The following is a 15,949-nucleotide window of genomic DNA, read 5'->3' as shown; positions in this document are numbered from 1 at the left end:
ATCTTTTATGTATGAGGGTTGAATGAAAAGTAATGCCTCCACCTTTGTTACTTGGGTTTGGTTAGGAATATTTTAATAAATCAAACGCAGAAATAATCCATAGAATGTTCTCTTTAACTACCACTATTCACTTTTCCACATAATCACCAGACAATTGGATACATTTCTGCCGACAATGAACAAGTTTTCTGAAGCTGTCATGGAAGAAGTCGACACTCTGTTTTCGCAACCAGCGTCTCACACTTCTCTCAATGTCTTCATCAGAAGCATAATGATGTCCCCACAGATCCTCTTTCATTATTGGGAACAGATGGAAGTCAGACAGTGCTAAATCTGGACTGTATGGAGGATATCGTACGGTGGTGAGATCCAGTCTCTGAAGTTTCAAGTCTGTGCGCTTTCATTTCAGGCGTCAGCATCATGAGTATCCATCATGCACAGCCAAGCAAAGCAATAACGTGACCTACACATTTTTTTGAAATGCAGATTATGCTTGAAATTTCTCTCTGAGTGATACGACGATTGTCCTGAATCAATCTGTCAATCTTTCGCTTGTGAAACTTGGTAGTTGCTGTCACAGGACGTCCAACTCTTTGTTTGTCACGCAAGTCAGATGTTCCCACCTCCACATCTTTAAATTTACTCACCCAACGACGCACAATACTCACATCAACACAATCTCCATAAACAGCTTGCATTCTCTGATTAATCTCCTTTGGGGTGACACCTTCTGCTGTCAAGAATTCAATGACTGCACGTTGCTTAAGTTGCATTGACCGACCATCTGCGCAGAGTTCCATACTTTGCACTTTAACAACACAACTATTCAATGCTAAGGCTTCCTGCCAAAATGGTACTGTAGAGGAGAGTCTACTGAACAAGCCAGTACCTGCCACATACCAGTACTGCCATCTGTTAAGGAGTTATGAAGATGGAGGCATTACTTTTCATTCAACCCTCGTATATGAAATAGTGCAAAACAAGGCTTACAGTATAGCTATGAACTGAATAGTGTGACCAGAGTAAGAAGAGAAACATATCATTTGTATCCCCTGCATCTGACCTAAGGATAAACTAGTGGTATATCATTTACCAACAGCCCAATTCGGTAGAAAATCTGGAATGTAGTCCTTGTCAAACAGGAACATCACTTTATTAGCAGTAACTCCAAATGCACATCCAAGGGACCACCGGTTGCTGTACACATTTCTGTCAAAGGGCCTGTAAAATAATAAAATCATGATTAGTAAGATGACACTGAAGCTTTACAACAGGATTGGGAAATCTGGATACCTCCAAATGTTGTGGGACTCCAATTCCCATCACTTCTAACACTGCCCAGGAATAATGGGAGCAGGAATCCAAAGGAATGGGCATGCTTGGATACTTGCAAGGTCCAAGAGTCACTGACACTAGGAAAGTTTGGGGGCACACCAGTACCCCCCTCCCCTGTTAAACTAGAAGCAATCACAAGGTCTTTTGTCATTTTTTAAAGAAAATACTAGTGGGTTTAAAAATGTTTGTGTGTGTGTGAAAATGGAGTGTGAGGACAAATTCTGTCATGTAATCATCTGCTCAGGAGCTGCACTGTGATCAACTTTTTGTGTTCAAATATTGTCATTTTATATTGTCTGATGTGTTTATTTATACTGTTTTGCTTATTTTACTTTATTTCCTTATATTTTAATGTTGTATTCTTATGTGTATATTTGCATTGTTGTATTGCTGGGCTTGGCCTCATGCAAGCCACCCCGAGTCCCCTTGGAGATAAGGTGGTGGAGTATAAATAAATAAATAATAATAATAATAATTATTATTATTATTATTATTATTATTATCTGGAGCTGCAGTAGTGCAACAGGGTGAGTTCCCATCTGTCAGTCCCAGCTTCCCATGCAGGGACAGTAGAGAAGCCTTCCACAGGATAGTAACACATCCAGGTGTTCCCTAGGCAACGTCCTTGCAGACAGCCAATTCTCTCACATCAGAAGCAACTTGCAGTATAGTCTCAATTCGCTTCTGACATGATAAAAAAAAATCTCCTCAGTGAAACCACTTTCTTCAATATCAGTTTGAAACTGCATTAACTGGTGAGTGTAGATGTGCCCTAAGTTGCAGGAAAAGGACAAAATTCCCATTTAAAGGAGTCTTAGATGTTTTTTCTCCTAAGTCACAAACACATAATACATTTGATTTGGGATGGGATGGAGAGTTCACTGGCTCCTTATTACCCTTGGACTGCCAAACAGAAGAGAGGCACATTTGCGCTTTTATCACTATCAGAAAGCGGAGAGGTACTAACATCACACAGACATAATTCAATGACAAGGGAAGGGCTATTCTGTTCTATCCACCAGCCAGAGAAGGAGCCGCTGCTCCAGAGATTGAACCCCCCACCCCTACCCCACCCATCCTTTTCCTTTTGGATCATAAATATTATTTATGAACCATCCAGGCAGGGAGTGCTTGATTAATATCTGTTCATGGTTTAAAAATGTCTACATGTTTTAACGCAGCAATGAGGATGCTTGCCATAGATGCAGGTGAAACATCAGGAGAAAATGCCTCTAGAACATGGCCATATAGCCCGGAAAAACCTACAACAACCCAACCATAATAACACCAGTAAGACCATAACTTAAACAACACTTCTTAACATAGCACTGAAGCACACCTAAAATAAAATGCCAGCTTAGATATTTTATGAAGGCAATGTATTATTTGGGGTGAATCTCGGGTTGCAAAACTAAGTTTGCAAAATTACTTTTACAAATGAGGGCAGCCTTTTGTTTCTGTATCATTCTACTATTGCAATTTTACGCAGGGCAAAAGTCTCCTTTCAGCTGGAGCTTGGGTACAGCATGCTACTCTGAACCACAGCCTTTCACAATATGTTACAAAAATAACTGCAAAGTTTGGGTCAGCAGATGCCACAAGGTGCTCCAGTCTACTCCAGTAGACCTTTGGGACTTTCATCAAACTTAAGTGTTGGTCCTGGTGAAGGGGGCACAAACTAAAGGTAAAGGGAAGAGGTGGGAAATGGTATAATATTAATTATAAAGAAATAAAACATGTATAAGTAGATAAAAGGTGTGTGGTAGAGATATACATTGTATAAGTTGTAACGGAATGATAAATATGCTTAAAGATGTATTTGATTATTTTTACTGTTAGATTGTATATAATATGACAAATTCTTCTATCTAAGATGTTGTAAAAAGAGGGAAGAATGTGTGCTTATACATATTGTTTGATAAATGTATAATTAAAAAAATTAAAAATTGGAAAAAAAACCCCATAACTTTGATAGAAACGTCTAACTTCAAATGAAATTGCTTTAAACATTTTTTTCAAAACAGTATAAAAATGATTGCAAGTGAGCTTTTTGCAGAACTGTGATTACTGTCTCCACGCTTTGGCAAGTTTCCACAGCTGTCTGCTTTCAAACTGTGCCAAGTTGTCAGCTGCTTAATCTATGGCAGGTCTCGTCCAATTGAATTGTCACAACAAGTTTGTATTTCCTGAGGCTCCCAGTTGGAAGGTCTATTTTGCACTTTTTATCTCAACCATGTTTTAAATTTCATGGTGCTATTTCATTTAGTGTTCAGGTGACTCATGGCATTTCTTCTGTTATCTTGTGGGATTGTTAGCCGCCTTGAGTCTCCGTGGGGAGAAAGGCGGGATATAAATAAACATTATTATTATTATTATTATTATTATTATTATTACTATTATTATTTGATAAACAACAAGATTAGTACACAGCAAACAAGATCACTATGCTGGCTGCGTATTGGATCACATGTTGGACACTTCTCAAGTGTCTAGGACTGTGTGATGTATCAGCGAAGAATGTGTGCAGATCCGAGTAGGGTGGCCTTTTGCAGCTGACAGATGGTAATTTTGTCAGCGCCAATTGTTTTCAAGTGCAGGCCAAGGTCTTTAGGTACTGCACCCAGTGTGCCAATCACCACTGGGATCACCTTTACTGGCTTGTGCCAGAGTCCTTGCAGTTCAATTTTTAAATCCTCATATCACGTTAGCTTTTCCAGTTGCTTTTCATCAATTCTGCCGTCACCTGGGATTACAGCATCGACGATCCATACTCTGTTTTTTAACATGATCATGAAGTCAGGAGTATTGTGCTCCAAAACTCTGTCAGTCTGAATTTGGAAGTCCCAGAGTCGTTATGATGATGATGATGATAATGATGATGATGAAGGTGATGATGATGATGATTATTATTTTAATGACACAAAAACATAGTATGTCACATCAAGCGAGATCTATATGCTGGATTTTGTATCACAAAATCACAAGTCGAACACTTCCCAAGCGTCTAGGACTGTGTGATGTATTTTCAAATGATGTGCGCAGATCCAAGTAAGGTGGCCTTTTGCAGTTGACAGATCGTGATTTTGTCGATGTTTATTGTTTCCAAATGTCGCCTGAGGTCTTTTGGCACGGCACCCAGTGTGCTGATGACCACTGGGACCACCTGTACTGGTTTTTGCCAGAGGATTTGCAGATCGATTTTGAGATGCTGATAATAGCTGAGTTTTTCCTGTTGTTTTTCCTCAATGCGACTGTCACCCGGTATGGCGACATCAATAATCCAAACTTTTTTTATTTTCCACAATTGTGATGCCTGGTGTATTATGTTCCAAAACTTTGTTGTCGTCATCATCATCATTATTATTATCTTGGTTATTATTATTAGTTATTATTATAATTTTGGTTATTATTATTAGTTGTTGTTATTATTGTTGTTGTTATTGTTGTTGTTGTTGTTGTTGTTATATTGGCAGCTCTGACAATACCAACAAGAGTTATTTCAGAATGAAGAGGGAACTGCCATAATGAGATTTAATGCTAAGAAATCTGTAGATAAAACAATAACATACTGATAACCAAAAACAGCCTGCAATTTTTAATTCTGTACTTGTACTTCTGGGAGTGCCTACCCCACCTCATTCCCATTGCCTGGAACATCTCTTATATTTCTTGGAAACCTGCAATGGTCATGAGCCAAAAGCAATAAAAGCTTTTTTCTGATAACAGGCAGCTTGCTCCAAGTAATTTCCTTTCTGAACTTGAACTTCTGGGAGTGTCTATCCCTCCTCATTCTCATAACCTTTGAGGATGCCTGCCATAGATATGGGCGAAATGTCAGGAGAGAAGGCTTGTGGAACATGGCCATACAGCCTGGAAAAACTCACAGCAACCCATTTCCTTTCTCTCTTCTAAAAAGCGGATTTACAATGGTGCATACTATTTATGCTGTCTATTCCACTCCAAGGACTTATTCTATCTCTTGCTTTTCTATTTGATCCAGAGACATGAAGCTATGGAATCTCATACCCTTTGAACAGGGCCATGTCAGGACATTTGCTGACTGGACAACACCCACCCATTTAAATTAAGATACATTAACATCACAACCCTGCTGCACTATTGCATTACACAAAGTAGAAAATAAGGATTCTTCTTCTCATCTCTGGGAGTAACAATACAATTAGAAGAAATCAAATAACTATTCCCTGCCGTTTTATGGCACTATGTTACTTAAAGCAGTTGTTTCCCCCTGCATAATGGAAGGGATGACTCATTCCCTGACATTTTATAGATTAATATATGGATGCTCTTAAAAAATTGGACAAACACTATTCTCATCCCAAGAATACTCATCTGGAAGTAATCTCAACACACACATTTGCACCAAAACAAACACACATCAATATGTACAAGACAACGGAGAAGTTTTTCTCCCTCTCCCATAATATTTGAACCCATCGCCACCCAATGAAACTAAACTGAGAGAAACTGAAGAGAGATAAAAAGAAGGAATTGTTCGCAAAGTACATAGTAAAACTGCTGAATTCACTAGCAGAAGATATACAGTATGTATTTATTTGTTTATTTATTTACAGCATTTTTATCCCACTCTTTTCAGCCCAAAGGCGACTCAGGGCGGCATGCAAATTGGTAATAATTAGATGCCACAACATACATACACACAAACTTTTAAATTGCGTAATAAAATCCATTTAAAAACCATTAAAACTATAATAATCAATGTCTTCCAATTCAACTCCTTATCCATTTACAATGGTAGGTTTGCAAACGTTGATAACTTTAAGCACATCCACACTGGTTAAATTGGCAAGAATAATGCAATATAAGAGAAGCAATCTACATTAGCTCTGATGTTGGGGTCCAGTAAATCAATTCTGGGTTTTGTTCCAGACTTTAAAGAAGATATCTAAGTGCTGAACCTCGTTTGGGAAGAGAGGTCTAAGTTCTGGGTAGCTCCATGAAAATCGGTTCTAAAATCAGAGCGGGCTCACCATTTTTGTGCTATAAGGAGCCACTGACAGCCACTGGTTCAGAGCCATCAGATTTTTAGAGAGCTTGAAGACAAATTGCAAACCCAGACATTTTCTTTCCCAGGCAGAGCAAAGGCGATTGCTTAATTTAAGCAATTTACTGTAAGTCTTTTTAGCTGGGAGGCAAAAGAAAGCCAGACTGCCATTCCTGCAAGCACTAGAGGAGATATGGAGAGAGAAGCTGCTGTCACACAGGTGCAATGCTCCTAGCCCAGTGAGAGCAAACCTTTGAGAAATGGAGTGCTGAAACTGGGGGGAGGAGGGCTGGGCACTCAGCAGGAGGGGAGAAGCAGAGGGGGGCAAGTGGGGCAGTTCCTGGTGGGCAAGCAAGGGGGGACAGGACAAGCAGGCAAGCAAGCTAACCAGAGAGTGGGAAGGGAGCAGGCAAGCAAATGAGCAAACAAGGGGCAGGCAAGTGAGTAAATGGGCAAGTGGGAGCAGGTGATTGGGTGAGTAAGAAGGGGGCTGGTGGCCAAGCAAGTGAATGGGCAAGCAAGCAAGCAGGAGAGGGCAAGCGACCGTGTCTCCTCTTACAAACCAGCTTGGGCACTGCGGTCAGTGGAGGAGGTCCTGCTCTCGGTCCCACCCCCATCCCAAGTATGGCTGATGGGAACGAGAGAGAGGGCCTTCTCTGTGATCACCACTGTGATGAAGCATTGATTTTTAACTGTAAGTTAAGCGTAGTTATGTATATGTCTCTACAGTTAAACATGATTCGATGTATATATATATGCTTAGATGGTTGAATATTATTATATGTATGTGTTCAGGAGGTAAAAGACAGTTATGGATGTACATAAAGGGTTAACCATTTAGAAATGGCAGAACTAGGGGGGTGGGACCAAGCTCAGCACTCTGAGTTAAGTTGCCATGGAGAAAGGGGTGGAGCCAACTGCACTTACCATAAGCAAACATTTTGAGGCTTCAGTCCTTTGGTCATCGAGCCAAAGGGAAGGTGGTTCAAACATGTGGTGAACCATACTAAGGGAAAGCTTTTAGCCTGAGTGATTTAAATAAGTCAAGGGGACTTATTTAGGTTTGTGGTTTAGCTGTGTTCTAATAGGAGAAGAAATCCCACTGGGAATCTTTACTTCAGCAGGAAAGCTGTCCCCCTCCCTCCTCTCCTTCAAAAAACAACTGAAAACTTACTTATAGTCATTAGTATATGGAGAGGAGGGGGAGGATTAGAAGGGAGACAAGGGCATTAGCTGACCTTAGTTAATCTGTCAAATAAGGAAACATATTTAGAAGTGTAACAACTAAAGAACTAGTTGGTGAAGTAAAAGACATCCTAAAGTTATATTAAGATTTGTTGAAACTGTAACTTGTAAAGCTTTGAACCTCAGGAGAAGAGAACTCTGAAAACATTAACACCCTTCCATAATCCAAATAAATTTGTTCTTGCTTTAGTAACTCAAGTCTCAGGGTAATATTTCAAAGAAAAAAAGGAAACCTTGCTACACACCAAAAGAAGCACTACAGGGTGGTAGCAGTGAATCTATTTGAAAATAAGGGAATCCATTAATAAACTAAATAGGAAACCCTTATTAATTGGTGGCAGCATAGCCTAGTACCTCACAGATGGTGGCAGCATACTAGATTTAATAGAATATCAGACAACGAAGAGGAAGTCTTTACAACCACCCACCTCTGAATGCCCTCCCTAAAGACATAAAGCTGGCCCCCTCCCTCCTCTCCTTCAAAAAACAACTGAAGACTTACTTATGGTCATTAGTATATGGAGAGGAGGAGGATTAGACAAGGAAAGATCACTACCTCCGGTCAAGTACCATAGTATCTGGACTCAATCTAGGTTATGCTAGCCCAGTTACCATCACTGGCTGCACAACTTGTTGAACAATAGTTGGCTTCTATAAATTAAGGTGCACTTGTCAGCCCCAGCCAACCTAGCAGTTCAGAAACATGCAAATGTGAGTAGATCAATAGGTACTGCTCCAGTGGGAAGGCAACGGCACTCCATGCAGTCATGCCGGCCATATGACCTTGGAGGTGGCTACTGACAATGCCAGCTCTTCAGATTAGAAATGTATGTTGGAATTCGCCCTGAGTCCCCCTTGGGAAGATAGGGTGAAATATAGCCATCCCCTGCCATGTGCTGCTGTGGCCCAGTCTGTGTATATTTATTTTGTGTGTGTATATATGTGTATATGTGTACATGTGTGTGTTTGCGTATATATGTGGTTTTGCACATGCATTGTAATGTATTTTTAAATGGCTTTTTAAGTCTCTTCTGCTGTGTTTTTCAGTGTTTTTATGAGTGATGGTCACTTGTTGGCCTGATAGGTGGATTGTGTCCAAATTTGGTGTCAATTCGTCCAGTGGTTTTTGAGTTATGTTAACCCCACAGATGAACATTACATTTTTGTTTATATGCATTATTATTAGGTAGGCAAACAAGTGAAGGGGAAAGGGTGGGGACAGGCAAGCAGATGAGCAAGCAGGGGGTGAGTAAGCAAGGACAAGCAGGCGGGCAGGCGGGCAAGCAGGGCACAGGTAAGTGGGCAAGCCAGGGGGTTGGCAGGTGGGCAAGTGGGATGGCGAACTGGCGATGGCGCATGTGCCAAGGGAGATGGCACTGGATGTCCCTTCTGGCATGCATGCCATAGGTTCACTACCACCGCTCTAGTCCAATGGTGCATTAGTCTTTTTTAGCAGTAGGTTAGAAGAGCATCAGGAGAGACATTTTCTAACTTACGTGACAACGCCAATAAATCCACTAAGCGTAGGACATTTTTCATCAAAACAACATCTTCTTACTCTCGTCTCAAGACAACTCAGCACTAAGATGATGAAAGCCTGCAAGAACAAAATCACCACAGTAGTAGAGAAAGAACCAACATTGACAGAAAAATGGCCATATTGATTGTGGATACTCAGAACTGTAGTCCACTACATCCCCAGATCACTGGGGTGGTGAGACCTGCACACCAGGCAAGAACCCCTTTGAAAGTACACAACCTTCAAATCCCCTCCACAACAAACAGAAATGCATATACAATGTCCATCTTGCCCACTGCTTTAAATGTTGATAGAATAAGCTCCTTTGAGGCATAAAGACAGTTCTACCCCCACTATTGCTCTGATCCTGGGTTGGGAAACCCCCCTCCCAATGTATACCCCTTGATCACTCTGCATCAGGGGTGGATATAGTGAATCTCTTCAAATATTATTGAACTGTAATTTCCAACTGCCCTGGGCAGCCTAATCAATGGTGAAGCATGCTGGGATTTGGAGTCCAAACCATGTGAATGACTATTATTATTATTATTATTATTATTAACTTTATTTGTACCCCGCTAGCATCTCCCGAAGGACTCGATGCGGCTTACACGGGCCGAAGCCACAAAACACAATACAATAGAAAACATAACACAGCAATAAACAAAGCAAATCAAACAATTAAGCAAAATAACCACAATGACAATACATCAAGACACTATTAAAACTGGTTCGGCCAGCGCAATGGGGTACAGGGTTAAAAGTGCTGAGATGGCAGGAGGAACGTAGGATTAAAAGTGCGGTGTGCAGCAACATTAGTTGTGCTAAAGTGCATCTAGGACTTGGGATGGGGATTCCTAATCTGCGAAGGCACATCGGAACAGCCAAGTTTTTAGGTTCCTTCTGAAAACTGCCAGAGTAGGGGCCTGACGAAGCTCTTTTGGAAGGGCATTCCAAAGTCGGGGGGCCGCCACAGAGAAGGCCCTGTCCCGCGTCCCCACCAAGCGCGCTTGCGACGTAGGTGGGATCACGAGCAGGGCCTCCCCAGATGACCGGAGCGAGCGTGTGGGTTCGTAGATGGAAATGCGGTCACGCAGGTAGGGTGGTCCCAAACCGTTCAGGGCTTTGTAGGTGAGCACCTGCACCTTGAATTGGGCTCGGAAAATAAATGGCAGCCAGTGGAGCTCCTTGAACAAGAGGGTTGACCTCTCTTGATAATGAGCTCCAGTTAGCATCCTGGCTGCTGCCCGCTGGACCAATTGTAGTTTCCGAGCCGTCTTCAAGGGCAGCCCCACGTAGAGCGCATTGCAGTAATCCATTCTAGAGGTGACCAAGGCGTGGACCACCCCGGCCAGATCCGCCTTCACGAGGTACGGTCGCAGCTGGCGCACAAGTCTCAGTTGCGCAAAGGCCCTCCCGGATACCGCCGACACCTGGGCCTCAAGTGTGAGCGAAGAATCCAAGAGGACACCCAAACTGCGGACCTGTGGCTTCAGGGGGAGTGTAACCCCGTCCAACACAGGTTGCCACCCTATACCCCGATCCGGTTTACGATCGACCAGGAGGACCTCTGTCTTGTCGGGATTGATCTTCAGCTTGTTCTTCCTCATCCAGATCGACACAGCGGCCAGGCACTCGTCCAGCACCCGAGAAGCCTCCTTGGAATTAGGTGGAAAGGAGTAGTAGAGTTGTGTGTCATCCGCATAGAGATGGCACCCAACTCCAAAACTCCGGATGACCTCTCCCAGCGGTTTCATGTAGATGTTGAAGAGCATGGACGACAAGATAGATCCTTGCGGGACCCCACAGGTCAAAGGCCAGGGGTCCGAGCAGGCGTCTCCCAGCTTCACCAACTGGGTACGTCCCTCCAGGAAGGACCGGAGCCACGACAGAACCGTGCCCCCAAGGCCCATCCCAGAGAGACGACCCAGGAGGATACCATGATCGATGGTATCGAAAGCCGCTGAGATGTCCAGGAGAACCAACAGGGTCACACTCCCCCTGTCCAGCTCTCTACGGAGGTCATCCACCAAGGCGACCAAGGCTGTCTCGGTGCCATGACCAGGCCTGAAACCAGACTGTGCCTGATCTAGGTAGTTGGTATCGTCTAGGAAGCCCTGGAGCTGCGAGGCGACCACCCGCTCCAGCACCTTACCCAGGAAAGGGAGGTTGGAGACTGGTCTGTAGTTATTCAGCACCGTGGAGTCAAGGGAAGCTTTTTTGAGGAGTGGACGAACCACTGCCTGTTTCAAACCAGATGGAAAAATCCCTTGCTCCAACGATGTATTAATAATCAATACAAACCAGTCAACCAACCCCTCCCTGGCTGATTTAATGAGCCAAGATGGGCATGGGTCTAGAGGTGAGGTGGTCGCCCTCACAGCCCCAAGAACCTCCTCTACGGTTTCAGGAAGAACAAGCCTAAAAGAATCCCACGAAATTGGACAAGCAGGTACCTCCGTCACCTCTTCAGGCACTGCGATGGAATTGGAGTCGAGCTCGAGGCGTATCTGGGCGACTTTATCTGCAAAATGGTGTGCGAAATCGCGACACCGAGCTGCGGGGTCGTCAGGGACCTCCTCCACCGCAGGTGGGTGGAGGAGCTCTCCCACGACCCGAAACAGCTCCGATGATCTATTTGCTGCAGATGCTATACGAGCGGTCGTGAATGACTTCCTGGCCGCCCGTATGGCCACGGAGTATGCCTTAAGAGAGGCTCTAGCCCGTGTTCGATCAGATACAACTCGAGATTTCCTCCATTTGCGCTCTAGCCCCCTTCTCGTGTGCTTCATCACAGCCAGCTCCTCGGTGAACCAAGGAGATGGCCTGTCACGACGCAACGAGATGGGGCGTTCGGGTGCGATCATATCTAACGCCCTGGTCATCTCCCCGTTATAGAGAGTTACCAAGGCGTCGATAGAATCGCCAGGCTCCAAGGCAGGAAGAACCCTAAGATTCCTCAGGAATCCATCCGGATCCATCAGTCTCCTAGGGCGGACCATCTTAATTTGTCCTCCACCCCTGCGGAGGTTTAGGGTCGCAGTAAGTCTAAATGTGATCAGATGATGGTCAGACCATGACACTGGAAGGATGTTTTGATCTTCCACTCTGATCAATTCGTCGTCCGCCACAAAGACAAGGTCGAGAGTGTGCCCAGCTTGATGCGTGGGGCCGGATATTATCTGTGACAGTCCTATGGCCGTCATGGTGGCCATAAAGTCCTGAGCTGCGCCAGATAAAGTGGTCTCGGCGTGGATGTTAAAGTCTCCCAGCACCACCAGGCGCTGGGAGACCAAGGCCGAATTAGAGACCACCTCCGCTAACTCAGACAGGGAAGCTGCTGGATCTCGGGGTGGACGATACACCAACAGGAACCCCACACTGTCACGGCTCCCCACCTTCAAGTGGACACATTCAAACCCAGAAGCTTGCGGGACAACGCATCTGGTCACGGCGATGGATTGCCGGAAGACCACTGCGACCCCTCCTCCCCGCCCCCCTTGTCTAGCCTGCTGATGCACTCCAAAACCTGGTGGGCACAGCTGAGAGAGATTTACTCCCCCCAGCTCGTCCAACCAGGTCTCGGTAATGCATGCCAGATCCGCCCTCTCATCCAGGATCAGGTCCTGGATGGCCGCAGTCTTACCATTAACGGATCTGGCATTAATCAGCAGGACCTTTAGACCAAGGGGGCTGCCATGGAGCCTACCACTACCTACCTTCTCCAGGGTCGCAAGGACTCTGTTGCGCTTCTCCCTGGGATGACGGTGACCCGCTATTCTCCTCCCCCACACGACTTGAATGGCACCCCCCTCCTCCGGAACCCTCTCCCCCCCTACATGGCCGGGGTCTGTAACTAGTCAGCTCTCAGAGGAAGGAGTTGGGCTGGGGAATAGTCTCCCTTGGGCGTTGGGAAGGGATGTTTCTGAAGATGAGGTAGATAATGAAACATCAAGGGAGCTGAGTGGACTGAATAAGGGAAGGGTTCTCGAGCGAAGGAATGTAGCTGGTTGAGTGGGGGCGACCGGGACAGATGGAGTCTCAAAATTATACGAACCAGGAGGGGGGGCCCTAACCGGTGAGCTAGTTGTGGATACACGGGGACCTGATGGGGTATGGCAAGAAGGAACCCCGGAGGCAAATAAGGGGCGTATCTGAGGGTCCACAACTACCCTCCTAATGGTAATGCCCCATTTCTTTAAGTCATAGCGCTTTGCCATAAGCTCTCCGAGCCATGAGTTGTCTTCTGGTGTTATTTGAAGACGGGAGGAACGGTCAGATGATTGGTAGTCCCTCCATAACCATACTATGGCTTCTAGTCTATCCTACTCCTACTCTATTCTACATGAATCCTAGTCCAAGACTAATTCAACCCAACCCATCAGCATACTTCAGACAAGTCAGGGACTTTAATTAACTGGCAAGAGTTGTCTTATGCCAAGACAACATAAGGAGAATGTGCATTGATCAGGAAACATGAAGAACTGTCAGACACTTACCGATGGAATAAGTGAAAACCGTATAAAATACTCTATTTCCAGTAAATCGTCACAGGTGCTATTTGAGGTGGTGTCACAGGTGCCATTCAAGTTGGTGTCACAGATGCCATTTGAGTTGTCATCACGATCCCTGTTAAAAACCAAAATTGTAGAAAATAAATGCTTTAAAATACATGTAACATTTGATAAAATACAACAAGGTTACAACAACATCTGTTATAGAACTCCAATATGCTAATGACGTCATCTGTGTGCATTCAGAAGAAGACTTGCAAGCCACTCTAAACACTTTCACAGAAGCATACGAGAAGCTCAGCCTGCAATTGAACATTGAGAAAACCAAAGTGCTCTTCTAGCAGTCACCAGCCAATCCCTCTCTAATGCCAGAAATACAGCTTAATGGTGCAGCATTAGAAAATGTTGACAATTTTCACTACCTTGGCAGCCACCTCTCCACAAAATTCACTGAAATACAACACCGCCTGAGCTATGCAAATACAGCATTTTCCTGAATGAAGTACAGAGTGTTTGAGGACCAGGACATCCATAAGGATACCAAGATGCTTGTTTATAAAGCTATTGTCCTCCCAACTCTGCTATATGCCTGTAAAACGTGGACTGTCTACAGGCATCACATGCAACTCCTGGAACAATTCCATCAGCATTGCCTCCAAAAACTCCTGCAAATCTCTTGGGAAGACAGGCGGACAAATGTCAGCATGCTGGAAGAAGCATGCTGACCACCAACATTGAAGCAATGGTCCTCCGCCATCAACTCTGCTGGACCGGCCAAGTTGTCCAAATGCCTGATCACTATCTCCCAAAGCAGTTACTCTACTACCAACTCAAGAACAGAAATGTTGGTGGGCAGGAAAAAAAATCAAAGATGGGCTCAAAATCAACCTTTAAAACTGTGGCATAGACATCAAGAACTATTAGGTGTCCTGGGGGTGGGTTCGTAGGTGACTGTGGAGCCCTATTTTTGACCCGCATGTTCTCCCGCAGTGAGGGCATCCGTTTCCAGGTGGAAGACGGTCCTGGTCGAGGTTGGATTGATGCACCTTCCTCTTAGCACATTTCTCTCTTTTGCCCTCCATTCAGACCTCTTTAAATTCTGCAGCACTGCTGGTCACAGCTAACCTCCGGCTGGAGCGCTCATGGGCCAGGGCTTCCCAGTTCTCAGTCTCTATGCCACAGTTTTTAAGGTTGGCTTTGAGCCCATCTTTAAATCTCTTTTCCTGTCCTCCAACATTCCATTTTCCGTTCTTAAGTTCAGAGTAAAGCAACTGCTTTGGGAGACAGTGGTCAAGCATCCAGACAACGTGGCCGGTCCAGTGGAGTTGATGGCAGAGAACCATCATTTCAATGCTGGTGGTCTTTGCTTCTTCCAGCACCTGACATTTGTCCGCCTGTCTTCCCAAGAGATTTATAGGATTTTTCAGAAGCAGCTCTGATGGAATCATTCCAGGAGTTACATGTGACGTCTGTAGATAGTCCACATCCCACAGACATAGAGCAGGGTTGGGAGGACAATAGCTTTATAGATAAGCACCTTGGTATCCCTAAGGATGTCCCAGTCCTCAAACACTCTCTGCTTCATTCGGGAAAAATGCTGCAATCGCAGAGCTCAGGTAGTGTTATATTTCAGTGCCAATGTTGACTTTTGTGGAGAGGTGGCTGCCAAGGTAGTGGAAATGGTCAACATTTTCTAATGTTACACCATTAAACTGTATCTCTGGCACTGGAGAAGGATTGGCTGGTGACTGCTGGAAGAGCACTTTGGTTTTCTCAATGTTATTGACAGGCCGAGCTTCTCATATGCTTCTGCAAAGGTGTTTAGAGTGGCTTGTAGGTGTTCTTCTGAATGCACACAGACAACATTGTTATCAGCATACTGGAGTTCTATAACAGATGTTATCATAACCTTGGTTTTGATGCACCAAAATTAGCCTGCCATGTCGTTTTATGTGGCCGGTGAGGCTTTCAATGCCAGGGCCACAATACAATCTATACAATCTTACAATTACAAACAGTCCTTTAAAGGCAACCAGAAGGCTGATGTGACCCTCGGTGAAAATGAGTTTGACAGTCCTGAGCTAGACAGTCCTAGAGAGGAGTTGTCTCTATCACTCTTTAGGACAGTGGTTCTCAACCTGTGGGTCCCCAGATGTTTTGGCCTTCAACTCCAAGAAATCCTAATAGATGGTAAATTGGCTGGGATTTCTGGGAATTGTAGGCCAAAACACCTGGGGAGCCACAGATTGAGAACCACTGCTTTAGAACCTCCAGCATGACTGAAAGAAGTAGATTTAAGCAAATCTGTCA

At 44.5% G+C, this 15,949-nt stretch overlaps 1 protein-coding gene across 1 annotated transcript in view; it reads right to left on the bottom strand.

The window, feature by feature from the left end:
* The window catches only part of LOC132765513 (stimulated by retinoic acid gene 6 protein-like), a 68,360-nt gene that overhangs the window by 31,667 nt on the left and 20,744 nt on the right, over positions 1-15,949 (bottom strand). The window contains exons 2-4 of the mRNA XM_067463963.1: positions 13,625-13,754; positions 9,103-9,203; positions 1,094-1,221 (exon numbers count right to left, since the gene is read on the bottom strand). Coding sequence (XP_067320064.1) covers positions 1,094-1,221; positions 9,103-9,203; positions 13,625-13,754 — 359 coding nt within the window. The remainder of the gene's footprint in view (positions 1-1,093; positions 1,222-9,102; positions 9,204-13,624; positions 13,755-15,949) is intronic.

This window comes from Anolis sagrei, chromosome 2, assembly GCF_037176765.1.
Source record: "Anolis sagrei isolate rAnoSag1 chromosome 2, rAnoSag1.mat, whole genome shotgun sequence".
In the NCBI taxonomy this organism is placed as follows: domain Eukaryota; kingdom Metazoa; phylum Chordata; class Lepidosauria; order Squamata; family Dactyloidae; genus Anolis; species Anolis sagrei.
Note: the sequence above shows the minus strand (reverse complement) of the source record. Positions and strands in the feature narration are given on the sequence as shown.